Here is a 27,006-nt window from a genome sequence, read left to right on the forward strand (position 1 = left end):
TTGTGGCTGCCTCATCCCTGCAGGTCTTCAAAGTCGGGTTGGATGGGGCCCTGGGCAGACTGACCAGATTTAGTGGGTGGCAGCCCTGCCCACAGCAGGGGGCTGGAACTAGATGATCTTTGAGGTCCCTTGCAACCCAAGCTGTTTTATGATTCCAGCTTACTATTGAGGACAGAGACCTGCATGCATGTAGAATTAGGGCAAATGAAAAGTTAAGTGTGGGTAGTTTATGAACTCCATTCTCAAGAGCTACCACAGCAGCTACAGCCGAAAGCACACAAATTGCAAACAAGGGGACAGAAGATAGTTACCATGAGCTGCCAACAGTGCAGAGTAGCAGTGTGTGCTTGCTGTCAAATGATCTTCAGCTAGCAACCAGATTTTGAGTGAAGTGGTGATTGCTGTGCTTCTCTGTTCTTGAAGGCCTGGACAGACCTTTGACAGGATGTTGGGATTTCTGAAGAAGCCAGTTGTGGTTACTGCTGAGATAAATCTCAACCTTGTGGCGCTGACTGTCGTGGGATTGATGAGCCGTCTGTGGGGGCTTTCCTATCCACGTGCTGTTGTGTGAGTAGAATAGTTTACTTCCCACGAGAGCAACACGGACTTTTATTTTTTAAGCATTTGTGGGTTAGAATAAGAGGATGAAAGAGCAGAGAATGTCTCCCTAATAGAGCCCTGGAGGGGAAGATAAGGGAGCCAAAGCTGTGTTGTGTCATTAGCCTTCTGCCAATGTGTCAGTGTTTCTTTTCCTACTCTTTCTGTACCCAGCAGTGTCCTTGTAATTAGACTTGACGTGTCTGTGTCTCTTGTGTTTCAGTTTTGATGAAGTTTATTATGGCCAATTTGTTTCCCTGTACATGAAGAGAATCTTCTTCGTGGATGACAGCGGCCCGCCGCTTGGCCATATGCTGCTAGCTTTGGGAGGTAGGGTGCCTCCTGAAATCGAGCAGTGTCTCTTGCCTGTTGCTCTGGAAGAAAGAAGTACTGGTTAGAAGTTGTCCGATCCTGTCATTGGGAAAAGCCCAAGGCAGCTGAGAGGTTCTGCTGTGGAGAGAATTGGTATTTCCTTTATTTAGTACTGGGACAGGACTGTCATAAGAGGACTGGGAAAGTGATGGAGACAGGTATCCATTACCTCATTGTTAGGCACAATGAGTGCTGCTACTGACTAGAAATAGTAGGCAGCAAGCAGACTTTGAGGCCTAAGTTCCATTCTGTAGTTTGGAAAAGCATAAAGCTGTCTATATGGGAAGGAGAGATTAAATATAACAAAGATAACTTTGTTACTGAGAATCTGTTGTTTGCACTTTGTATTCTTTGTACCTCTGCACATTATCAAGCACTGCTGCAGGCAGAGCAGTACAAAAGAGGATCCTTTTGGGAAAGAGGGCTTTCATGCATGGACAAGCTGTGTGTTTGAGAAATTGTTCCAGGAGTTTAGCACCTGTTTTTATACTTGTTTTGACACTGGAAGTTCTGAATTGTTGCTTATGTTGTAGGTTACTTAGGAGGATTTGATGGAAACTTCTTATGGAACAGGATTGGAGCTGGTAAAAACTGTTTTTCACCGTCTCATTATTTTGGGAAAAAGGTCATATTTCAGCAGCAGGCATTGCTTTGGCCTGCCTAGTGGAAAAAATGTTTTATCTGACACCGTCAGTTCTCCTCTGAAGTAAATCATTGTCAGGTCTCTAATGGAAATTTAAGATATTATGTTTCTGTAGCACAAACTTTCCAAATCAGTTCAAACAGTTTCAGCAAAACAAGCCTGCCAATAAGGTACTAAAAGCAGAAATTAAATTCAGCAACTCACTGAATGTAGTTGTAGTTGTATTGATCTGGCTTAGCTGCAGTTAGCAGCTTCGTATTTGTGCGTGCAGCTGTTCTCTCTGATTTCAGAATACAGCACCAACGTTCCTGTGTGCTCCTTGAGGTTCCTGCCAGCACTGGCTGGTGCTCTCTGCATCCCCTTGGCATACCAGATTTTGGTAGAACTGCAGTTCTCCCACTGTGCTGCTCTTGGAGCTGCTCTTCTCATTCTCTTAGGTAAATTTATTCTCCAGGAAATAAACTGTAAAAAACTGGGAGTCCTTCATAAAGGGAGAGAACGGTCAGTTTTCCCTTTTGAAACTGTAGAGCACATAACAGGAGCACTGCTTTGACTTTTGTTACCTTGAGAAGCATCTGTCCGGGTCTCCCAGCACTGGTTTTCTTTGCCTCTTGTAGGCAAACACTGCAGCTCTGCCTCTTGACAGACTGCTGTTGTCTGTTTCTTCGTCTTTGGAGGCACAGCCTTTGCTCATGCTGGAAAGGTTTTGTTCCTTTAAACCCAGCACCTCTGTACTGTAGCCAGTAGAACTGTGTGTGAAACTGTCTTGAAAGGGGCAGGCAGGTCCTTCTGCTGGGTAATAATGTGGTTGTCTGAGGTGTTTTTCTAATTTTGTGTCTGTCTCTTTTCTGGCAGAGAACTCTCTGATCACTCAGTCAAGGTTCATGCTTCTGGAATCCATACTGATTTTTTTTATCCTGCTTGCAGTTTTATCCTACCTGAAGTTCTACAATTTGCAGAGGCACAGGTAAAGCTGAATTGTCTCCCATCCTGTTGGATTTTCTTGTGGTGACTTTCTGTTATAGATTCCTTTGTTTTTTTCTTCAAGTTATTTCACTTTATTGTAATTCACCTCGTACAGCTGCCCCAAGAGTTTATTCTTCTGAGCAGAGTTGCAGACTATTTTAACTGGTACTAAGGTTGTCATTATTTTATAATAAACATAAAATCCCCTTGGAGCATTTCTTTATCCACCCGTTTTTTAAATCTTAATATTTCCTTCCATACACAGAAACACAGATGTTAAATTCATCATTTGTGCTCCTTCGATACCACAGAATCTGGGGGTCTGTATCTCTTTTCTTGTGACTTCCCACATTCTCTGATCCTTGGGGAGGATAAACTGATGTAATCTCGAGTAAAGTAAAATCATCTGCAGACTGAGCCTAGCAGGTGGCTTGATGCATTTCTTTTATGTTTGGTATCAGAAGGCAGGTAGTGTTGAGTATTGCTTTTCAGGAAACAGGGAGGTACATTTGAGAACACCCTGCAGGTCAGAGTTTGTGCTTTGGGAGGTTCAGAATGAGATACCTCTGAGTAGAATAAGGAATAGCAGATTTGTTTTGAAGTCAAACTACCTGAATTCAGGATCTTAAGGGTGTGCTCATAACACTGTTCCCTTTGTCCTTTTATTGAAGTTCCTTCTCTGGAAGGTGGTGGTTTTGGCTGCTGTTGACTGGAGTAGCTTGTTCTTGTGCTGTTGGGTAAGTCTGAGGTATCAGCGGTGCTTCAGATTTTCAAGACCTGTTCTTGGTGCTGTTCTGAGCAGACATCCTCATGACTTTTTATGAGTTAGGCTGCTGGTCAGCTGTCAGTGGGCAGAACCAGGCATGAGGGGGCATTATCTAAGTGTTTTGTGGGGGAGGCTTTATGTTACATGACGTCAGCAGTGTTTCACCTCTCCCTCCTCATCACCTCAAGTTTCAGTAAGTCTGAATTTAGGCACTCAGTGCTTCATGATGTGCCACTTTGTCATCAGGAGGGCTCACTGTCACTGCAGTTATTTAATGTAATGAGCAAACAAATGACATCGTCAAGTGTTATAAAGCCTTAAGGCTTATTTATGTCATTGTACCAAACTAGTCACAAACCTGAGCCCTTGGACTTAAATGCATCTGGTTCAAGAGAAAGCTGGAACGTTTACATCAAGCATTAAATAATAGCCATAGATCTGTGTACTTCTTAACCCTGTCCACTTTTTGTGCATTCTCTTTTCAGAGTGAAATACATGGGCCTGTTTACCTATATGCTGCTCCTGGCCATTGCAGGACTCCACTTCTGGCACATGTTAGGAGACCAGAACTTGTCAAATGTAGGTGGTGCAACATGCAAAATGAACCATGTGTAACTTGGCAGGACAGGAGCCACCTGGGAGCCTTGCAAGTCTATGCAATAACAATGCTGGCTGTAGCTGTTTTTTACACTAGCATTCCTTGTTGTAGCCTGCAAACCTTCATGTCATAGAACAGATTTTCAGCTCAGTTGCTGCAGAATATGGAGTTAAGTTTAAGAAAAGCATGCGTGTCTGACTGGCTTTTCTGCTCTTATCTGTGCCTTGGTGATTTGTGGCTCAGAATCTGTAGTGTTTCACAGAACTCCTGCTGGCCCCAGTTCAGATCCTCAGTGGAGATTATCCAGCTGTCCTCAAAGTTACAGATGAGTGAGGGTGACTGGGGGAACTCAAAAACAGACAAAGCAAGGCGAATGCTCCGATATTTTTAGGATTTTTAAAACTTGGAGCATGAAAGCAATGAGTTCCCTGTGTTCTTCTAGGTTTCCTTGGTATGCCATTTTCTAGCTAGGGGGCTGACCCTCCTCATCATCCCCGTGGCCATGTACCTGTCCTTCTTCTATGTTCACCTGACCTTGCTGTATCGCTCTGGGCCTCATGACCAGATTATGACAAGTGCTTTCCAAGCCAGCTTAGAGGTAAGGGGAATGTGCTCATAAACAGATTTATTAGGGGAGAGCTGGAGGAAATGTTTCTTGTGGTGTTGTTTTCTCGTTCCTTTGATCGCGCGTATTTGTTCCCTTTATGTCATTTTATTACTTTGCTGCTGTAGTGTGGCTTTAAATTGAAAAATGAGGACTGAAATCCTAATAGCAGATGTAAGCTTTTCTTCCAGTCAGCCAAGGCTTCACTCTAGGCTGAAGATCTGTCCTTTCCTACAGGAAACTCTGCAGTTGTAGATACTGTGCTGAACTCTCAATTGGGTTCATATCCTAAGTGTAAGTTTAAAATGCAAGATGCTAGTCTGAGCTTCTATAGATAATACTTAGTCTGTCTATTGAAATAGCACGAAACAGCAAGGGACATCTTAAGGTCCTTGTATGGGAACACATACTGTTGGCCACAGCCTGGGCCTCTGATTGAGCACCTGAGGCAAGCAGTGAGTCAGCCACAGGAGCACAGGTGAAGGCAATTCACTGTGCTACCAGAAGGGGTGGAGCCTGGCTGCACCTCTCCTAGGTGCATTTCAGTGCTGACTGCCACTGGGGCAGGGTCTCTTTCTGGAGGTCACTCCTCGTGGAGTTCACTGCCAGCCTGCGACACCGGTGAGCGTTTCCATCTGTTTTGATTACTTTTCTATCACACTAATCTTACCAAGCCTAACTTTTGTGCACCTATTGATTGTACACTCCTATTGCAGGCTTTGGTGTATTTGCTTTCTGCTGTGAATGGTGCAAGATTTCATTTTTATAGATAATGTTATACGAGAAAGCATCGTGCTAAGATACTGCTGTGTTAAAGTGAGGAGTGACTCTAAATAGTGCTTGAACAGCATCTAGGTTGTTTCTTTTTCTTCCCCCTTATCCTGTCATCGTGCTTCTCAGGGTGGGCTGGCTCGAATCACTCAGGGCCAGCCCTTGGAGGTGGCCTACGGCTCTCAGATCACTCTGCGGAACGTGCTGGGCAAGCCCATGCAGTGTTGGCTCCATTCTCACACGAACACTTATCCCATCAGGTGAGAAATCTGGTTGGTTCTATACTGTTAGGGTCAAAGTATGCTCTGGTTCTGTCTCAGTTTGGGTCATCGCAGTCTCTTTTAAGTCTTCAGAGAGCACTGCAAATGCGTGGCTTCTCTGTGGGAATGCAGCCAGTGGTTTGGTGCTGGTTTGTGTGCAGTGACTGTGAAGCACAGAAATGTGCTGTTACACACCTGGTTGGTTTTTGTTTTTTTTTCCTGTACTTCTGTAAAGGTATGAGAATGGCCGAGGTAGCTCTCATCAGCAACAGGTGACCTGTTATCCCTTTAAGGATGTGAACAACTGGTGGATTGTCAAAGATCCTGGAATGTGAGTATGCAGAAGATCTAAATACCAAACTGCTTCAAGCATGGCTTTGATATAGAAGCCATATGTGATCATGAGCAATCAATTTCAGCTGCAGAGCTGGTAAAGGTGGCTGTTTGCACAGTACTCCTACATGGTAGAAGCATTAGTGAGGACTTAGAAATTCTGTCTGAACTCCATCTGCCCAATTTGTGGGTTGTGCTGTGCATAAGGGGAACTTTAAAGTCATGAGATTGATGGGAGCAGTTCAGGTGCTTTGCATGAAAGCAGAGTTCTGCTTTTTGAAGTGTGTGAGCCGTGGCATTTAGAGTGTTTTGATGAGTTCTATCAATGTTGAATGGGTCTCAGAAGACACGAAAAATCATTTCTGCAGAATGAGTATCTCTTTGTACTGAAAATGTGGGATGAGCTTCAGAATCTGCTGTGTTAGGAGGGATTCCAGGTGGGTGTCTGAGCACGAAAGGGCTTGGTTTGTGCTAAAGCATTTTGCCATTGTAACTGTCAGTGAAGAGCAGGACTCTTTGTTTTTGCAGTTCTGCCTCTGAAAGCCCTTGTGTGATATCACTGCATACTGATCAAAAAGTTGCTTTTGTAGGCTTCTAATGTTGCTCTGGGAACTGCATAAACAGTTCTACCCAAAGGGCTGTGTGCTGTTATAAATCATATCTACACTGGGGGAGCCTGTCAATAGTGCAAAGCTTTCAAGGGGGGATTCTAACAGAATCTTTGTGAGAACCAGTAAAAGATAGCCAGTATCTACTTAAATGTCCTCAGGTTGCCCTGGAGGATGTGAAGCTGTAGAACAACAGAGTGCAGGCAGCAGTTGGGTGAACAAGAGTTCCTCCTTGCCAAAGCATGTGTTAGCCTTGTCCAGAGGATAAGGGTTTGGTCTCTGTGGTGGAAATGATAGCCATTGATCTCTGCTGTGGTCCTGCCAAAAGTGACATCAGTTGTAGTAACAACTCCTGCCAGACTTGTGAAGCACTTACATTTCACAGAAAGTACCTGACAGCTGTAGTGTGGGAATAATCTGAACTTGTTCCTGACTGATCTGAATTAGGACCACTGACTTAATGGCTGGGGTGTTGGTTTCCCATTGCCAATCCCCTGAGTCATTCTGCCCTTAATTTGCCTCTGCTTTGCTGAACTTTCTTTCCATTCTGGTGTATTCTGTAGATGACTTGGTTGTCCTGTCATAATGCCTAGATATTTGTCCCTACTGCAGTATCTTGCCCTAACAGTTTGCTCGTGACAAGGTTGCATAATTCAGAAAAAAGAATGTGACCACTTCCTCTCATGTGTCACTCCACCAGGCAGCAGCTGGTGGTGAGTAACCCACCCCGTCCTGTCAGGCATGGGCACGTCGTGCAGCTGGTCCATGGCATCACAACTCGGTACCTCAACACGTAAGTCCTTTCCTTGTCCTTTCCTCTGCCAAGATTTTGGGCTCGTTCTGTCTTGCTGTGTCTCTGAGTGGAAGAGTTCAGGGTTTGAAGAGGAGTGACCTCTGCATTCAGTATAAACTGATTGATGCCCAAAATGGTGGGGCTGGGAGTGACGATTGGTGGTAATTCACAGATTCTGAAATACGTGGATCTCTTGGTGAGTCCTTACCCTTCCCCCCTCCCTGCCTCCTCTCCACAATACTCAGGCACTGTTGTGGGTGACAGTTAACTTAAAGCCATCTGCTGCCCCTGCTGACTTCACCTGTGTGAAGGGTGCAATCAGAAAGTTAGGAGGATGTGTTGGAGAATTCAATGTGCCATGGCTCACTGCCACGGATCCTTGGCTGTTCTGCAAAGACTGCAGTATGAAAGTGGCTCCAAAAGGGAGTCAGTCGGCATTGGAATGTTGCTGTGATTGGGAAGGGGGGGCATTCTGCATTGTGGGTCTTTGCTGTGTTCCTTCTAAACCCAATTTGTTCATTTTTGGAAACGCAAATGAACAGTATCCCTGTTTGTCACAATCGGTGCTTGTTCTTCAGCAGGGTAGCAGTTGTCTGTGTTGGCTTCCTGCGTGGCTGCTGCTGGCAGCTCTTGGTAGTGGGCAGTGTTCTCTTTCAGAGTGAACAGTGTAGTCTTTTTAAATGGATTACTTGCTTTTAAACTAAGCCAATCTACTTCCTTTATGGGTATGTTTTTATATGAATTTGGGAAACGGTCTTAGAGGATCTGAGGATGCTTACTTTGTCTTACAGGCACGATGTTGCTGCCCCTCTCAGCCCCCACTCCCAGGAAGTTTCCTGCTATATTGATTATAACATTTCCATGCCAGCACAGAACCTCTGGAGGGTGGTGAGTGATCAAAGGGAGGGAAGGAGCTCACCATTTTTTCTCCAGAAGTAGCTGAGACAAAAAGCCAATCAAAAGACATCTCACCATTGCAGGAAATTGTGAATCGTGAGTCTGACACGGACGTGTGGAAAACCATTCTGTCAGAAGTGAGGTTTGTTCACGTGAATACCTCTGCAGTGCTAAAGGCAAGTGGATTTATGTTTATTTTCCTACAGTTTTTCCTCCGTGCAACTCTCATAATCTCATAAAATACTGATCTCTGTTCTGAAATGCCTAAACTACGTGAAACAAACGTAAATTAATTCAAGGAAACTTGCTCACTGTGGTAAAAGGGCGGCGTGTGTTTCAGGTAGTTGCTTTGTTCTTTTTCAGCGTGCAGAGCTGTCCTGCTTTTTAGAAAGTTATGGCCACCATACCCAAGTGAGCCTTAGGTGCTGAGGCTGTGTGTAGAATGTGACAGCAGATGGAATAGTGAAGGATCTCTGCACAAAGTTTGCCGGAATCGCTGACTCTGTGGCTGTAGATCTGTTCAGATGTGTTGTGTGGTGGTCCTGTACTTCATGGCAGGCCCTTGCTGTGATGGGCTGCACAGCCAGGCCAAGGAACTTCCAGCCTGAGGTTCCAAGTGGCATGACTGTCAGTTGTGCTTTCACTTTCAGCTCAGTGGAGCATCTTTACCTGAGTGGGGATACCGGCAGCTGGAGGTGGTTGGAGAGAAGCTGTCCAAAGGCTACCACCAGAGCATGGTGTGGAATGTGGAAGAGCACAGATATGGGAAAAGTGCGTCTCAGCCGTGTTCTCTGAGCGTGGATCTGCATCTGGGAGCTTCCTGCAGTGTGCACTGATGGAAGGACTTGGTCTGGTGGAATTGGGACGGAGGGGGGGGGTGTTCCCAGGGTCACTGACATGGTGAGGTCTCAGCCACACTCAGTCCAAGTAGTGGATTTGGGCAGTTTTTCAGTGAGCTTTAGTTCTACTGCAATGTCAGAATCCTTACAGACCTCCTCAGGGTGCTCATACGATTGGGCTGCACAGTGCTGAAGGGCTCCCTGGAGCCTGAGGAGCCAGGCTATATGGCATGGGCCTTCCCCTTCCCTTTCTGGGTTTCTGGCTGTTATGTTGTTGTTTCTGAACAGTGGTGTTTTCTTCCAGGCCAAGAGCAAAAAGAGAGGGAAGTGGAACTCCACTCTCCTACACGGATGGATATAAGTAAAAACCTAAGCTTCATGGCAAAGTTCACAGAATTGCAGGTAAATGCATTGCTTTCATCCTTTCTGCTGCAGGGCAGGAAGCAAAGCACTTCTGCAGGCTGTGAGACTGAGAATTCACTGTTTCTTCTTTGCTGATAGAGTAATTCAGCTTCCTTAGTGAAGAAGAAGTCAGAATGCTCTTTAAGCATTAGATAGCAACTGTGGATTGAATGATGAGTACCCAAGTGACTGTAAAAAGAGAGAAGGAAGAGCAGCTGGGCATGCAGCAGTTCTCTGAAACTGAGTTGCAGTGTTGTTTTGTCAGCAGTCTCAATGCCCCTCACTGACATCTCAGAATTTCACTCAAAAAATGTGTTATCTAAGGACAAATAAAACCATTTTATTGATAAATATCAAGCCTGACTTACAAACAGTCTTTCTTCACGTTCAGGTTGAGAACATAACACCTTACATCTGAAGCTGTTGATCTATGCCTGCTATCTCAGCTATTGCTCTAATTCTGAAAGCCTTCTGTGTCCTTTTTTTTTTTTCCCCAGTGGAAGATACTCACATTGAAAAGTGAAGATACAGAACATAAGTACAGCTCCTCTGCTCTGGATTGGATCACAATGGACACAAATATTGCATACTGGCTACACCCAACCTCTGGTGTGAGTAGCAGAGTGGGAGTAAGTGTGAACCTGGTGAAGAAAGGCTTCAGTTCTGACATGTCTGAGTGAGAGCAGGGTTGCAGTTCTGAGGAGTTGGTCCAGGTTGGACTTTTATTGTGTTAAAGAATTTTTTGCACTTCAAAGCAAGCAGCTTTTTCTTGAGAGATTTTTTTTTTAAACTGCAAGTTCATAGTTTCTGTTTAGAAGATGAGTTGATCTCTAGTAGCATCCTTTAAGTGCTGTACATTACGAAGGAGATTTAAAGCAGCAAAGTTCATCAGCTTTCTGATAAGGAAGATCACGTTATTAGCCATGCACACTATGAAATTTCATTTAGCAAGTATGTAAAATATTGATAATATTTGAGCTTACCTAAAAGAGCTGCAGTGCATTCCTGCTTCTGGCTTATACCATATTCTGCCTGGCAGGCCCAGATCCATCTCCTTGGGAATGTTTGCACCTGGGCTTCAGCTAACGTGGCTGCTGTGGTCTACACGTGTCTGTCCCTGTGGTACTTGATACGACGAAGAAGAAAAATTTATGATGTTCCTGAAGGTTTGATTCCATTGGGGGTTTCTCTTAGTCTATTATGCTTTAATGAACCCAAAGCTTTTTTTTTTTTTTTTTTGTAGCTATATGCTTTTTTTTGCACTTTTTCCTGTCCCCTAATTGTGACACTTCTGCCTGTGGCACACACACAGTTTGGTCATTGCCATGTGACCATGGCCTCTTGGGACTGTATAGGAGCTAGCAGAGTGTTTGAGTTATTCCCTGTGTGCTAAGATGCCTCCAGGCAGCAGACTTGGATTGAGACCTTTAGTGATAGACTTAAAGGAGAGAGAGTGCTTGTGTGGAGAGAGGTTTATTTCAAACAAACCCTGGCCTTTGGGATACATACATTTACAGGGTCAGCACTCCAAGATACCAGTCAGAGATTTCTCCTGTCTCCTGCAGATGTGTGGCAGCTGTGGGTATCAGCTGGGCAGATCTGTGTTGGAGGCTGGGCTGTGAATTACCTGCCCTTCTTTCTGATGGAGAAGACACTCTTCCTATACCACTACTTGCCTGCCCTCACGTTCCAGATTCTCCTGATTCCCATCGTATTACAGCATCTCAGCGATCATCTCTGCAGGTATGTAATTTTTACAGATAAAAAAGTGACACAGCTCTTTTCTCCAGAGTTGGCAGCCTGGCAAGCTGCTGCAGGAAGGCAGTGTTATTTCCCAACGGTTTCATTTTCCTTTAGAGAGGATAAACCACATCTACGTCTTCCTCCTGGATGGCATTAGCTGGCATCCATGTAATCTGCCTGCTCTTTCCCTCTCTCATCCCAGATCTCTGCTTTCCAAGAGCATGTTCAGTGCACTGATTGTAGCCTGGTTCTCCTCAGTGTGCTTTGCCTATCGCACCTTCAGCCCTGTGACCTATGGGCAGCCCCTGTCTGTTGCTGAGCTCAAGGACCTGCGCTGGAAGGACAGCTGGAACATCCTCATCCCAAAGCAGGGACGCTGACAGTCTTGGTGCAGGTGAAGGACAACACATCTCCTATGCAAAGTTCATTGTATTGTTAGTGTTGCCTGGATGAGGAGCTACGAGAGATGGTTTAGTAGCTTGTGGCACTGATAGGAATGGGAGGGTGGTTGGACTAGATGATCTTGCAGGTTGTTTCCAACCTTGTGATTCTGTTACTGAATTTTTTTTCAGTCTGATCAAATAATTGATAGTAATTGGATCAAGCTATAACAAAAAGAAATTTAAAATTCTTGTAGTATACTGTTACAGAAAAGTTCTCAGTAGTAAAGTAGGTGTCTTGAGCACAGTTCCATGGCCTGCTACCAACAACAGCTGTGCTCTATTTACAGAGCTGCAGCACGAGTCGGAGGAGTCATGGGAACAAGGAAGAGTGCTCTGAACTGCACGCACTGGTTCAGGTTAACAGCTTTGTGGGTAACTCAGCCTGTCTTGCAGCAGTAGGGCAATTCACAGCGTAGCAGGAGGTACGAGCTAAGGACTGGGGCTTTTCACTGGGAATGTCTGATAGCTCTGTACGTGCAGCCCCCAAGGGATGCAGTGTTTCTGCCACAGTGATTTTATTGATTTAGTGTCTGCAGCAGCCAGGAGCTGACTAAGAACTCCAGTCCTAAAGGGCCGGGATGCTTTTCACTGTAGCATTCCTTTCTGCCCTAACAAATGCTATTCCAAGCTGTCTTCATCTTCTCCCCACGAAGAAGGTGTGATCTAACACTACAGTCATTGAAAGTAGGATTTAGTCACTGTGTTGCTCCTCCTTAAAGCTGCATTGACAGCTAGTGCTTCAGTGCAGCATCTCACCCCTCAGTGTGTCTGTCTGTCTGACTTGCAGAAATGCTCATTAGCAGATAACAAACCTTTACTCACATCTACTGCTGACAGTGGTATGACACGCAGACTGCATTTCTTCTTTTGCTTTTTTTATCTCTAAAGCTCAGCCATTACAGAACTAAAACTAATTTAAACAAGGCGAGAAAGAGTTGATTGTAAGAGCATCTCAAGAAGCATTTCTTCTCAGACATTTGTACAGGTGTAACACAAAAGCCTTTTATATAAAATGGTCACTTCTGTTCATGTTTGTTCATGTGTTTATTAGCCAAAGTTACCAACACAGCCAGATTGAAGTTTAGAAAAAAATCAATCACAAAATATCAAAAAGTCCCTCTTAGTAACATTTCCCCCCCACCCCATTCTTAAAAATTGCTCTGTGATTATAGACTTGAGAAGGATGTAACAAGGACGTTCTCAGAGGCCCAACTTCATTTCACATTTTTTGCCAGAAACTTTATGTTGCTGAAGCTACATGGGGTAAATTGCAGAAATGGGGATGTCACTGTTTGTAATTCCAGCCTCTGATCTGTTAGGTTTTGTTGCTGGGGGTTGTTTTTGTTTGTTAGAAAACCAGAACGTTCATCCATTTAGTCGCTGTGCCCTGGTTGATGGTAAAACCACCATGATGGTTTAGATAGACAGCTGCTTGTGGCAGCACAAGGAGGGTCTTGCATTTCACAGCTTTCCCCTTGTCGGTTTCACCACCCAGCTCTGGAAGTGGATGGATTCTGCCCAGCAGAATCTGCAACCAGCAGAACAGAAATGCCCTAAAAGACACCAGCGCTGACGAGGGCAGGTTTCTGTTCTCATGAGCAACTCAATCCAGTTGGAGCTCACACATTCAGCTAACTGTGGTAAAGGAAACACTGTTTGGGTACAAAAATAGAAGCCTTCTCTGCGTACGGCACAGCAAGGTGCAGTAGCTTAGAAAGGTATCACTTTGTAGGAACAGAACCACGCTGCTTCTTGGCCCGTCCCCTCAATGAAGAGTAAGTTTCCATTTGTTCCAGACCTCTCTCTAACCTGGGGGAGATTCCTCTCTGGCTGCACTCATGAAGTTGCATTCCTGTCCCCACAGGCTGCTACAGGTTGCCAAGGTTGGCCAGCAGGAGAGCAGTGTGAGAACTTAAGGGTCATAGCAAGGCAGGAGAAGAGCAAGGATTGTACCTGCTTGTTGAAATCAACAGACTGTGAGCTGCTTGGAAAAAGGGACTGTTCAGGCCTTTAACCTTCCTGCTAAGAAACAGCATCATCAGGGAGACAGGGTCTCTTGCTAAACACCTGGTTACTTTCAGGATAAACTTCAGTATTAGATTCCATTTTGAAAATTAAGAAGGCAAGCAGAACTGCCTTTAAAGAGTTGATTAATAGATTCAGATATCTCAGGGAGGAAGGTTTTGGAGGGGAGAGGGGCCATAGTCCAACTGCTCCTCGCACCGCTGTCACCTTGCTGCTCTGATGACAGAGGGCACGCCACCGGGCGTCTTGGTGCAGTCTTTCTTTCCCAGAGTTGTTTGCAGTGTTGGTCTGGACCAGAGGCAAATCCTTCAGCGTCGGGTTAGTGCGGACGGCTGCTGGACTCCAGATGGGACCTCTTGCCAGCTGCCAACACACTGCTGCTCTCTGCTTGCTCAGAGAATGGGCGCTTGTAGGTCCGACCGTGTCCATTCACTGCCCCTCGCTGCCACTTGCAGATGTCTCCATTCAGGATGTCTTGAATGTGCTGGACTATGAGGTTTATAGCCACTGCAGCCAGAGGAGTGGGAAACACACAACACACGTCAGCTTTCTCTGTTGAGCTACCTGGAACAAGTGGAGCATTGGGCCCCATCCGACTGGAGTTTTAACCAGCCTTTAAATGAAGCTATACCAGCCCTCTGCAATGAGGTCAGACCTCACCAGAGACCTGCACCATCGGCTTTGAACTCAGGGTCCTGTTTTGCATCTACAACTGCTTATCCCTCGTTCCAGCCTTCTACAGAGCTGCAGCTGGTAATCCTGGAGCATCTCCCTCCAACAAAATGTGGCACGCTCAGAAGCGTGCCACCAGGGCCCTGGTTACCACGTACTCTCCCTTCCCAACCCCAGAGATGGTCTCCCCAGAGAAATTAGGCAGAGAACTGAACTCCCTTTTTACCCATGTTGTCAACTCCTCGGGGGATGATCACATCTGCGTACTTCTTTGTCTGCAAAACAGCAATGGGGGTGGAGACTGTTAATGGGAAAGTGGAAAATTCTTACCAATCTGAGTGCAAAGATGGGCAAAGCGTTATGCTCTAGTGCTGTGAGTTAAAGCTGCCTATGATGGTAACATCTCAGTCACACAAGCACCTAAATTGCATTGTGCAGCAAAATGAGCAGACTGGTCTGCCTCTGAGTTTCTCTGCTCTCTCCCTGTTCAGAGTGGGCTGCAACCTGGTCTCCTGCAAGGCTTAAAGGATAAACATAGAGAGGGATTTTTCATTGCAAGGGATCTGGGCTACTGCAGCCTCAGCAATGAGGAAAATGCAAAACAGAGCATTGCACTACAGCTTCGTGCAGTGCAGGAGGGATCTCCACCTCATGAGGGCTGGGAGAGGGAGAGGTGGAGCACGGGACTCGCTCATAAAATCCAACGCCCAAAGGCAGTTCCCAGCACGGCTGCACCTACAGCTCCTCCCCAGGCTCTTTCTGTCCCCAGCACTCAATGCGGACGAACGCTCGGTACCGGCAAGCAGAACTCCTCGAAGGCGGGCTTCACAAACGTGGTGTACTGCGTGAGGATCTGCTCCAGGTCCCTCCCACGCTTCATATCTCGCAGAACTGGAACGGGAAGATCAAAAAAACCCCGAGTTCTATCGCGGGGACGGACGGATAAGAACCGGCAGCAGAACGACGGCCGGCGGATCGTACCTCTGCGGGACAGCCGCACGTCGGAGTCCGTGTCCACGAAGAGCCGCAGGTGGAACATGTCGCGGATGTCCTGGTTGTAGAACACCAGGATGCCCTCGAACAGCACCACGTCGGCCGGGTACACCACGGTGGTGTCCGGCATCCTGCGGGAACGGCACGGCGCTGTGCTGTGCTGTGCTGAGCAGCTCCGCCCTGAACCGAACCGAACCGCGCCGTACCTCGAATGGGTCACGAAGTCGTAGGTCGGCACCTCCACCGTCTTTCCCTCCACGATGTTTTTTAGGGTTGCGCGCATCAAATCGTTATCAAAAGCGTCTGCAAGAGGGATGGGAGCGAGAGGAAGAAGGTTAAGAAGGTTCGTTGAGGCCCGGAATGCCGGCAGCCGAACGAACGGCGCGGTCACAGCGGGATGGAGCTCGGAGCGGCACGCCGCGGGATGGGGCACGCCGTACCCGGGTGGTCGAAGTTGTACTGCCCCTTCAGCGCCTTGCCCTGCTGCTCGGCCGTCAGCACCTTGTAGAAGCTGTCCTGGCTGAGGATCAGCACTTTGCGCTGCCGCCGCTCCACCTCGTTCTGCCCCAGCAGCTCCATGATCTTCTCGCACACTGTGGACTGAGGGCGGCGGATCAGCGCCCGGCGCCGACGAACCGAACCGAACCCCCGCCCCCCCATCGCCCCGGCGGTACCGCGCGCCCGGAGCCGCTCTCACTTTGCCGCTGGCGGTGCCGCCGCTGACGCCGATGAGGAACGGCTTCGGGTGCGGCCGCTCGGGCTCGGCGCCGCCGGCGGAGGCCATGGCGGGCGCGGGGTGAGCCGGGCGGAGCGGCGCCGCCGCGGGGGGCGCTGGGAAATGTAGTCGGTGGGGAGGGGCGGCGGGAGCGCGTGACGGGGCGGGTCTCGTCGTTGGGCGTGGCTTATTTGAGACGAGACTAAGGGAGGGCGGGGCTTAGGTGGGGGCGGGGCCCAGCGGGGGGCGGGGCTCGGGCACGGGGCGGTGCGACGCTGACACGTGGGGCCGCAGCGGGGCGGGCGGGGTGGGGGGCGGCCCTGTGTGCGTGTGGGGCTGCGAGGGGCACACAGGGGGCACCTGTGCATCGTCTGTACTTGTATGTGCATCTCTGAGTAGGTGTGTGCAAAGGTGTGGCTATAGCCAAAAGGCTGTGCAATGTACAGCCGTAAGGACACCACACGGATGGATGCATGGCTGTGTAACACCGTATGGCCGGATGCATGACTGCGTGTGGTCATGATGTGCACACACAGTGGGCTAAGTAACTACGTAGGCTCACACACAGGTGTATGAGCACTTTAAGTTACATTCTAATAGGTGCAGGGATCCTCTATTCACCTATATACTTAAGGGTTGAAGGATGTGCATATTCATAGCTAAATGGATGTGGCACGTATTTAATGTAAGTATGTAGCTAAACCATGTGCTATGAATGCAGTATCTGTCCCAACAGCCGTGTTTACTGTGACAAATCGCAGCCCTGCTCACCCCATCCCTGCCTGCCACCGCCGGATGCCGTCGGTCAATGATTAACGCTGGGTCGGGGCCGCCCAAGGCCTGGAGGGATGGAAGAGGCCGGCAGGATGGAGGCTGAGCGACAGGTGGTGGCTGTCAGCAATGTGGCCTTTGAGGAGGACCCGCCGCCCTACTCACCGCCCGACCCCAAGAGCGCGGAGCTGCTGTTCCCGGGGGTTTTCCACCCCCAGCCCCATCCCCACCCGCCGCCCTTCATACAGCAGCCGCTGCCCTGCACCGCCGTACGTAACCAGGCCTGCTCCCCTCGGCCTCCACGGGTACACACGGCTGCTGACCCACACTCTGTCCTTGCAGTCCGTGGGGCCTCCTGGCACGGGGCCTCCAACCGCCGCCCAGCAGCCGCCCAAGGACTACCTGGTGGAGTCGGTGCTGGTGACGTTGTTCTGCTGCCTGCTGACCGGACTCGCCGCCCTCCTGTATTCACACGAGGTAAGGACGGGCCCCGCTCAGCCCTTGCCGCAGGCCGTGACCCCGCTGACCTTTCCCCTTCTCCCCACGCCAGACCCGTGCTGCGCTCGGCCGCGGGGACTTGGCCCAGGCCCAGGCGGCGTCCAAGAAGGCGCAGTCGCTGGTGCTGTTCAGCCTCATCCTGGGGCTGTTCGTGTCCTTCAGTTGGGTCGTCTATGTCCTGGTGGCTCTGTACTGGTGATGGGGCCGCGGGGACACGGAGCGCAGAGCTGAGTGCCGTCAGTGAGGAGCAGCGATGGCAGCACCGAGCCCAGCAGCCGTGTGCAGCGTCGGCCCCTGCACCAGGGTGCTCAGTGACTGTTGGGACCGACACTGGGAGCTGCACAACGCTGAGGGCAGCAGCACAGCTCCGGGACACAGGGGGATGCGTGGCACTGTGCAGGGTGCAGGGCTGGGGCTCGGAATGGAGCAAACGGCCCCACAGCTCCTCATAGGCTGCTCTGGGTGTGCAAGCACACCGGAAGTCCCCCTGGTAATTAGGATTGTGCAAAGATTCCCCACGTATTTGAGCTTCTACAGCAATGCTGCATGCACAGCTGTGCTGCATCGCCTCCTCCTCACTGCTTCCAGTTCTAAATAAAATACACACAGCCAAAGCCTTTGTGTTCTGTGCGCACCACAGCCCCTTCCCACCCATGGCTTTCATCCACCGCAAACGTTAGGGCAAATTCTCCTCCAGTCAGTCAACCTGGGACTTCCTCCAAGGCCCCCACACTCACAGCCGGCGTCGCGTGCTGCTCAGCGTCTGAGCATCCTCCTCTGCCCATTATTTCCAGAGAAATTTTGAACCTCATCCAGGACTGAAATAGCACCGGCAGCCGCTCGGGGGTTATTTATGGCCAAGCCGCGGGCTGGGCTGCAGCAAAGGGTTCAGAGCCCTCCGTTCCCATCAGTGCTCAGAGGAGGACAGGAAGAGATGTTCCCTGCAGGGCCCTGGGCTGTGCTTGGAGGAGGGGGGGGGGTCCACAGTGGGGGAGCAAGTGATGTACAGCAAAAAGGGCCAATGGCAGAGGAGAAGCCGGATGGGGATGTGAGAAAACACGAGGCCACACCAACTTGAGGAGCGGATTCGATTGTCACTTTAATCCACAGACTGCTGCATGCACTGTAAACAGGATCGTTAGGCAGGTTTGTTACTGGTATTTATTTGTCTTTAATATAAAAGTTACAGGTTTGAAATGTTTGCAGGAAGATGCCACCGTTGGGACTGGGTTAGTGGTATATAATATATCATACAGCCAAACAGCTGGGCTGCGGGGAGGCTGGGGAGCAGCCCAGTGCTGATAGCAAAGCACATCGCTTCCCTCTGCCTGCCCCTGGGAGAACAGAGACCCCCAGGGGAGAGGAGAGCTGAGAGCCGGGTGCCCCCAACCCCATCCCTCTGCATGGAGCCCTGGGCAAAGCACTGCTGCTCCCTTCATCCCCAGAACGTGGGGACCTGGAGTGCTGGGGCCATCGTAGTGCTGCCCCTGCGCTGTCACTCCTGCAGCACACAGCAGCGATGGGGCAGCACAGCTCTGCACCAGGTGGAGGGGCTGCGTTTGCCATTTCCATCTCATTGTGTCGCTTTCTTTAAATCTTATTTACAAAGGAAAATAAAAATCACTTCCTGCTTTGGGGATTGCAAAGCTTTGGCCGGGCATAGTGCGCAGCCCCAGGGCTGTTAACAGTGCCATAAAAAAATAAAAGGTTTTTAAATGTTCTGACTCAGTGCCACAGCACAGCCAGGGCTCCGCTCCTCCTGCTGCTGCGGGCTGTGCAGCACAGAGCACAGCTCACCTCACACACCAGGCTGTCCTGCACTTGCAGCCCCGGTGCCAGTGGGAAAATGATGATTTTGGGTGCAACCTCATGAGCGGAGCAAAGCACCGCGCTGCAGGCATGGCCAGGCAAGGCTTTGCAATCTGCAGAAGGAAATGCTCGTCACTCTGATCCACCCAGAACAAACAGGAGCTTGGCAAACATTGACCTGCGATGGAGAAGTAAAGCGAGGATGCTCTGCAAAACATCCCATGTGAGCCACTGCCCTGAGCTGCAGGGATGTGTTGGAGCTCTGAAAAACCTGCCACTGTGGGACACGGCTCTGCAGAAGGCCTTGCGAGGGGGTAAAACCTACAGCACGTGCTCAGAACCACGACCCACGCTGTAAACAACTGAATGGGGCCAGAAAGGAAGGGGGGGGAACAGCCTGGGAGAGGGGATGGGGACACAAAGTGGGGATGGAAGGGCAGAGTAAGGCACACGGAACAGGAGGGGAGCGAGGGGTGCGGGCAGTGCTGGGGATGGGGCAGAAAGGGGCTTCTGAGCACAGCACCGTGGGTCACTGGGATGAGAACCATTTGGCAACAAGGAGAGGAATGGAGGGGGCCGGGAGCACGGGGCTCCTTCCAGCCCCAGGGAGGGGCTGCTGGCTCCTCCAGTGCCCCGGGGCAGCCCTCAGCCTCTTTCCTTCCAGCACTCGGAACGATGCTGTCACTGCCTGTGAGTTTTATACACATCATGTTTTGCACTTTTTTTCCTATAAACCCATCGGTATTCAGACATGCATCAAAAAGAAAAATCTCCAATGGATTCTAAATACTAATATTTACAGTCATATACTACAGAATTTACTGTGCAAAAGCTAGTACCATCACTACAAGATACGGGCCCACAGGGCAGGTGAGCGCGGTACCACGGTATCAACATTTCCAAGGGTCAGAGGGATCACTGTGGCTTAAATAGTGAGATCTGAGAGGAGGAGGGGGGACGATGGCTGGAGACGGCGGCTCCCTGCCCACCATTCAGTGCCTCTTCTGTATCCATTAGCGGTGCCTTCACCTCACTGAGAAGGCGAGAGAAATGTGGGGCAAAGCGAAGCCCCCTGTAAACAAGCCCAGCCCTCCGGCAGGCAGCGGGGCTCCTTCACCCCCATCTTCCTGGGAAAAGCCTCAGCTGCTGCCTGCTGAACACCATGAGATGAGCCCGCGGGCGCCGAGCTCTGCTCACCCTCCATCCGGGATGAAGACAAAAGCCCGCGTGTTTCCAAACACCATCAGTAACACAGTGCCTGGGACCCTCCTTCCACAAAGCTCTCTCCCTGGTGGAAAAGCTGCTCGATGGCACAGAGGGATGGGAGGAGGAGGGAGGCGAGCGCTGCCCACTCTCAGCCTGCTGCCGTCCGCGCGGCGGCCACCGCTCTGCCAATGCTCACAGCCCCGAAGTCGCTGCCAGCCCGGAGAGAGGCCGTGTCACCCCGTAACAGGTACAAATACTGAACTCCAGTCTCATAGCTGCCCTCCGTGCGCCTGCCGAGCAATTCTCCTCGCTCGCACAAACCCTCTTCCTAAGTTTTCTCCTCCCGGTCTGTTTTCCGCCTCGTAATGTTGCGAGGTTTGATTTTGAGGGACAGTTCCCACAGCGCCTCCTCTGCCAGATGGTCGCTGAAGTCGTTGAAGAATGACACGATGTCGTCGTTCCTCCTGATGTCGTAATGTCTGCAGAACCACAGAGAAGGGCTGCAGTTAAACGAGGGGCTGAGGGACCCCTGGCACGTCCCCACACAGAGCCTGCGCTGCGTTGTGTCACCTGAGCCCACAGCTTGTGATGGGCTGTGACACCAAGGGGACAAAACATCATCAGGTTGGCTATCAGGAGGAAGTTTTTCATGCAGAGGGTGGTGAGGCACTGGAACAGGCTGCCCAAGGAGGCTGTGGATGCCCCATCCCTGCGGGCATTCAAGGCCAGGCTGGATGTGGCTCTGGGCAGCCTGGGCTGCTGGTTGGTGGCCCTGCACACAGCAGGGGGTTGGAATTGGATGAGCATTGCGATCCTTTTCAACCCAGGCCATTCCATATCCACTGAGGAAAGCCCTTTGTGTTCCTGAGAACCTCTATTCTCAGCCACAGCAAAATCTGCCATGGAAAGAAAGAGTAGGAAAACAAAGACAGGGCTTCTAAAAGCAATACTGGAAAAACACCATCACAACTCAGTAATCTTATCTAACCCAGGGAGGGGAGCAGACCACAGGCACTGTAACCATGTCACTGCCAGGTCCCCTTACAGCTCCACCTCGATGTTGTCCCTCCTGTGCCCCCACAGTACCCGGCTCAGACCCCACTGCCTCACTTACACCTGTTGGAAGCACCTCATGCTGTCCAGGATGTTAAACTGCTGCCAGCGCTTGGAGAAGTTCACCTTGCTGTCGATGTAGTCTGGGTTTCCCAGATGAACAAAGGTCAGGTCCTGCAGAATTAGGCCTCTGAAAGAGAGAAAAAGGCATAGAGCCAGAGAATAGGCAAACAAGCATAGAGGTTTGCCATACATGGGCAGGAGAGCCAGCCAAGGGCAGCAACACAGAACCTGACCAGCTCCAGCTTTAAACTGGAGGGAAACGTCTCCCTGGCAGCAGACATGGAGGTGCTCAGGTGTTAAGTGCAGCTGAGAGCAAGAACAGCTGCTGTGCTCATTTACCACCCTCTGCACCCCCTGCAGCCCTCCCCAGTCCCCCACCAGGCGACTCTCCTTCCTCTAGGAATTGTACAATGGAAGAAAGCAAGATCAGAAGTTCTACTGGTGCAAGAGCAAATGTGCCACCTCGACCTGAGAGCCCCTGCAGAAGAAGGGAAGGGCTTCAAGTCAACAGGATCAAGCACCTGTGTTTGCTAAGGGAGATTCTTAATTGAACAGCTCTTCTCAACCATAAGAATCTGAGCTGTTTCAGAGGAGCAAGCAGCAGCTTGAAGCTGTGGGACCCACTGCAGCTCATGGAAAACTTGTCTTGCAGTGAATAGACCCCAAAGAAAGTATAGGTAAAAGGTGTCTGCTGAAGATTCAGCCACTGAATCTTTCCTTTGCCAGTCACCCTCACTAAAAGAAAGTCCAGACATAAAGCATCTGAAACAGCAGCAGCAGGTGGTCTGAGCTCTGATCCACCGTTATAAAAGGGAATGAGATCCTCAGCGGTGGCAGCAGATGGAGAAAACCAGTCATCCTGTATTGGGAACGCAGTGTCACAAATGGGAGCTGTGCCAAGGGCTGCCTCCCTGCTGCAGGACAGACTGCTCTGAGAGGGCACGTGGGTCTGACGTGGCACGACGACGTCATTTTAGATGTAGGACAGAGGCTAAGTGCTCAGCTGGGCCGACGCTGCTGAGAAACCACGGAAGGAACTGCTGGAATGCACAGAAGTAAAGGCAGAAGAAAGGAAGCACCGACTCACAGGTATGGGATGCAGGGAGGTTCCACATCAGCCAGGGCTGCCCGGTAGGCGCGGAAGGACGAGGAGCTGTCGATCAGAGTGCAGTACTCAGCCAGGCCCTGCAGAACACAAAGCCCCCAGTCACCCCTTTATCTTTGTAACCTCTCTCCCAGGGAGTCGACGCCACCCTGCAAACACCACCAGCTCAGTTTGCTCAGTTTGTGTTCTCACAGAACTTCACTGCCTTCAGCTCCAACCAAAGCTTCACTGCACAGGGAGGAAGCAGCTGTTCCCTCAGCCCGGGGCAGTGCTGGCACTCCTACAGCTGTCAGAAAGCCCTGCAGCACTGCAGGCTGCCAGCACTGTGCCATTACGCCCACTGAAGAGCATTCATCCACCAGCCCTCCACCCTGTCATGCTGCTGAGCTGTTAAAACTCACCCTGCTGCTTCGTATCACAACCACAGTTATCCTTTTTCCGCTACATATAAAAGCCTTGCGCTGTTCCTCACCTCTGAGGTTTGTTTCTGCCACTCCAGCCTTCGGATGGGTGCAGAATCCAGTGCAGAAAGAATGGCCAGATAGGAATTAAAATTATTCAGCTTTCGTAAGTGCTGTGAAGAGGGAAAATATACGAGTTACACAGAGATCTGTAATGCCTCAGAACATAAAACAGCTTTACCATCTGGCACGTCCCACTCTGCTGCTAAAGAACAGCATGGGTGATTCACAGCACTGAGCTGATACCTTCATAATCTTGATAAACTTAAGGAGCAGCCTCTCTCGGTCCTGGGCTTTCTCTTGCAGCATTATTATGGAACGGACCCTGGAAGAACAGAGAAGGATAAACTCACTTCAGCAGATCTCAGATTTCCTCTCGTTTCATTTACAAAACTGACAACTATTAAGGATGGATCAACAATATTGAAAAGTTTCTGATATCTCCAACTTAAACTGAGCGAGGAATAATTCCAAGGATGAGAACAATGATCATTCAGAGTGCATTCATTTGCAAGGGGAACGTTTGTTGGAAGGGCTCAGTGGTACTGAGTAACTCCTCCATGTTACAGTGCCCTCCAGAACTCATCATGTTATTTCTCTTGAGCTCCACCAAACTTGTATATCTACTTCCTGGCCAAAAATACACACGTGATCCCAATTACAGGAGCCCAACTGCAAGGCATATGCAATATGCAAGGAATATCCTGAGCTCTAAGACAGGGAGGTTAGGCACAGCTCAGTGCCATGGGTGCTGTGAGCTCCTTACCAGTAGGACATGTTATTAAAGTGCTCTGTGAACTGCGTCAGGTTGGGGCTCTTCTCTTCATTTTGCTCTTTCGCCCAAAGCAAAACTTCTGGTATCTGCCCAGGAAGAAAAACAGAGGGGTGGCAGAACACCACATGTTATCATGGGATTTCTGCCTCAGGACTCCCAGCAGCAGCCTGTGGCCGTGGTCTTTTGCTGACACAAGTTCAGCTGTCCTCTGCATTATGCTGGGAATACCAGAGATTGCAGAGGGATGTGTGCAGATCTCTCCCTCTGCCCTCCCCCCATCCTTGTCTTCGTACCTCGATTTTATAGAAGAGTTCAGCATCCAGGAGGGTCAGCTGCTCGGCTATTTCATGACTGTGGAAATCATGCAAGGTCCCCGGCCTGCGGGAAAGAAAGATGAAGAAGAAAGAATATGAAAATGTAACCTGCTTTCTTTCCTTTCTTCTATTTTGGACCGAGAAAAGCCTTGCGTCCAAATAAAAGGGATGCCCTGCTCCTGAGAAGGGACCAAGAAAATAGCCACATGTGTGCTTCCTCACCTGGCTGCCACCCCTCGGGCTGCAAGAGGTTTGATGGAGTTGGCATATCTCAGCATCTTCTTCTGATCCACTTTGTCCAGGATGTTTTTGCGCAGCACTCTGGCGAGGCTCAGCTCCCCATTGCAGACCAGCCGGAACACCAGGTCCATCAGCAGCTTGAGAATCTCCTCTGTCAGCTCCACTAAGCTGAAAGATGGCAAAGCCAGGGCAGCCATCAGGACGACGACTCCAGGATGCAGGTGTTGTTACAGACTGTGCAGCTCCCACCCCAAAACTATGAAGGCAACTCACCACAGCTCATCCACCACTCTCACCAGCACGAAGAAGGTGTTCTTACTGACTCGCTTCTTAAACGTATCTGGGAAGTGGCAAAACTTCTCATATGTTGGTTGCAAATTAAAGAATCAACCGCTAGAACAATTAACAGCTGCCCTGAGGAACATCAGAACGGATATTACTCCATCTTGATTAAAACTGGTGTTGAGTTTCTAGGAGATGGAGGACACCGCTATGGCTCTAATTAACATGGCACTGAGCTGCCAGCAGGGATGCAGCAGGGGTGTGAGGGGGTCCTTGTGCCTTGCAGAACTGATGCTAGCAGGGCAGGTGGACCCTCAGACTACTGCCTCTAAGGTGGCATTTAACGAGCTGCACTCCTCTACTGCCATCTCCCACACCAGACTGAGACATCTCTCAGGTCTCCTAACAGATCTCAGACGTCACCTCCACCTTCCTCTCTGCCCAAATGGGGAGTGGCAGTGAAGGAGACAGCAGAGGCCGAGCACGTTTCCACCAGGTGCACAAATGGAGAGAGAAACAGCAAGCCAAATATCAAAGAGGGCCTGCAGGAGAGCCCCAGCCAATACTTCCACTGACAGCTGCTCCCCAAGGAGATTCTGCAGTGTCCTTGGCAGCACTGATCCCAGCAGGAGAGAGGGAGGCCGTCCCTGCTGCAGATGGCAGTGATGAGCTGCGGCTCGGGGCAGGGTGACATCAGGCTGCTTTTGTGGTGGGTGTGAGCAGGAGCAGAGCCCACCAGGCTCTGGGGGTGACAAGGACAGAGCCAAGGGAGGCACTGCGTGCAGCGTGCTCAGCCTGCTCTGTGCTGCCAGAAGCACTAACACTCACACTGTACGTGCAGCTCTGGCCTTGTTAGCAGATACAAGCTCAGAGCTGGAGGCTAAGAGGACATTATCTTCTGTGTTGCATTTCTTGTAATGAGAAGGAGAATAGGACTTGACAGTTTAGCCATCGCTGGTGTTAACCTACATCTGCCCAAGCAATTCTCTCAGCCCCTCTGAAGGACGGACACACGATCCCCATTCTACAGACCGGAATGGACAAACAAATGACAACTTCCCCAGTTCTGTACAGAACATCTGAACTGCTCTTCTCTCCTGCCAGGGCCCCCAGGACACCACACTCAGGTCCAGCACTCTGCTCCCTACGGACCTGCCCTGTAGCATTTCCTATTTGTAGGCAGCAGAGATGAAGGAAGTGCTGCTCAGGGCACCTGCAGGGCGATCACAGCACAATGCTCTCAGCAGGTTTGTGACCAGCCAGCTCACCACCAGCTCCCTCCATGACGACCGCTCTGCTCTGCTCCCTGGGGCGAATTGCCTTTCATGGAAAAGGATATCTGTACTGCAGCTTCTTGATGAGCTCTTCAGGGGTAATAAATGTCCTGTATGTAGTCAGGAAGGCTTCACAGTACAGCACCAGATCTACAGAGAAAGACAAGGAAGCCTCAGTCAACCCTGCTTGCAGAAAACAAGGCTTCGTGTAAGATTGAATCCAGCCTCACAGAAAGAGGACACCGACACAGACACATTTTGACAAGGATGAGCCGTACAGCAAAGCTGTGCTGTTGTTTCTCACCAGCAGATGGACCCTTAGGCACAAGAGCAGGAGCTGCCCTGTCCCCTAGGCTGGCTCCCATTTGCAGTACTTCAATTTGCTTTCAAGCTTATGCGACCACCAAAGGGATTGGTGAAACACACCTGTTTGTGGGACAGGAACTGTAGTAACAGGTCAAACTCAAATGTGCTGAAAGCCCTGGGGATGCTTTAAAGAGAAGATCTGACAATGAGAGGTGGGTGCCTGCTCTGCCTTTACTGCTCAGCCAGCACAGAGCCCTGCAGAAGACAGTCACTTCCCTCCTGAACAGGAACACTCATATTTCAGTGTGATGGCTTGGTGCTGCAGCCTCTCTGCCCTTGCTGTATTCCAGGAAGTCTGCCTCAGGGCAGCGTAAATATCTGATTATTTTCAACCAAAGGAGTAAATTGCACAGCAAAAACTGACTCTGCCCCGTGTGTGACCCTGCCACGACACGAATGCTGCCATGTGATCAAAATGGAAGTTAATTAGGCCTGATATCAAACCAAGCTGTGCTGCAGTCAGCATCTGCAGTGGGATGGCACGCTGCCCTGCTGCCCCGCTGCAACCACTGGAGAGGCTCAGCAGCACCCACAGGGGAAGGCTCCTGCTGGGCCTGCCCAGGCTTGGCTGTGCACGTTCCACCAGGACAGGGAGCACCCCACACCTACACCCACATGTCAGAACGTGAGCCCACTGTGCAGGGAAGGGTGGGAAAGCAGGGAACAATGTGAGAGCCGTGCGTCGCTACCTGCAGTGCTCCTCTTGGCAGCAGCCTCACAGAGATCACAGAACCACAGAATCACAGAAC

The 27,006-nt window shown here is 50.0% G+C and overlaps 4 protein-coding genes across 4 annotated transcripts in view; 2 read left to right on the forward strand and 2 right to left on the reverse strand.

Moving 5' to 3' along the window:
* Positions 1 to 445: 445 nt before the first annotated feature.
* On the forward strand, positions 446 to 11,572 carry POMT1 (protein O-mannosyltransferase 1; the record flags this gene model as incomplete). Its single annotated transcript, XM_079544699.1, has 19 exons — positions 446 to 567; positions 821 to 927; positions 1,503 to 1,553; positions 1,903 to 2,049; positions 2,468 to 2,579; positions 3,250 to 3,315; positions 3,830 to 3,923; positions 4,385 to 4,540; positions 5,447 to 5,577; positions 5,813 to 5,908; positions 7,219 to 7,311; positions 8,103 to 8,199; positions 8,292 to 8,384; positions 8,859 to 8,979; positions 9,352 to 9,449; positions 9,947 to 10,060; positions 10,489 to 10,615; positions 11,015 to 11,192; positions 11,395 to 11,572. The coding sequence occupies 19 exons, from the start codon at positions 446 to 448 to the stop codon at positions 11,570 to 11,572; spliced, it is 2,181 nt and encodes a 726-aa protein (XP_079400825.1).
* Positions 11,573 to 13,979: 2,407 nt separating this feature from the next.
* On the reverse strand, positions 13,980 to 16,109 carry UCK1 (uridine-cytidine kinase 1; the record flags this gene model as incomplete). Its single annotated transcript, XM_079544667.1, has 7 exons — positions 13,980 to 14,167; positions 14,559 to 14,607; positions 15,129 to 15,223; positions 15,314 to 15,456; positions 15,532 to 15,628; positions 15,766 to 15,925; positions 16,023 to 16,109. The coding sequence occupies 7 exons, from the start codon at positions 16,107 to 16,109 to the stop codon at positions 13,980 to 13,982; spliced, it is 819 nt and encodes a 272-aa protein (XP_079400793.1).
* Positions 16,110 to 16,906: 797 nt separating this feature from the next.
* PRRT1B (proline rich transmembrane protein 1B) lies at positions 16,907 to 17,508 on the forward strand (the record flags this gene model as incomplete). The annotated part of the gene is made up of 3 exons (XM_079544700.1): positions 16,907 to 17,080; positions 17,154 to 17,288; positions 17,362 to 17,508. The coding sequence occupies 3 exons, from the start codon at positions 16,907 to 16,909 to the stop codon at positions 17,506 to 17,508; spliced, it is 456 nt and encodes a 151-aa protein (XP_079400826.1).
* Positions 17,509 to 20,652: 3,144 nt separating this feature from the next.
* RAPGEF1 (Rap guanine nucleotide exchange factor 1) overlaps positions 20,653 to 27,006 on the reverse strand; it is a gene marked incomplete at both ends in the record, with an annotated part of 74,595 nt that continues 68,241 nt past the window's right edge. The window contains 10 exon segments of the mRNA XM_079544701.1: positions 20,653 to 20,803; positions 21,439 to 21,567; positions 22,528 to 22,625; positions 23,018 to 23,119; positions 23,253 to 23,331; positions 23,773 to 23,867; positions 24,075 to 24,159; positions 24,318 to 24,503; positions 24,609 to 24,694; positions 25,950 to 26,041. Coding sequence (XP_079400827.1) covers positions 20,653 to 20,803; positions 21,439 to 21,567; positions 22,528 to 22,625; positions 23,018 to 23,119; positions 23,253 to 23,331; positions 23,773 to 23,867; positions 24,075 to 24,159; positions 24,318 to 24,503; positions 24,609 to 24,694; positions 25,950 to 26,041 — 1,103 coding nt within the window.

The sequence above is a fragment of the Tetrao urogallus genome, assembly GCF_951394365.1.
Source record: "Tetrao urogallus genome assembly, chromosome: 19".
Classification (NCBI taxonomy): domain Eukaryota; kingdom Metazoa; phylum Chordata; class Aves; order Galliformes; family Phasianidae; genus Tetrao; species Tetrao urogallus.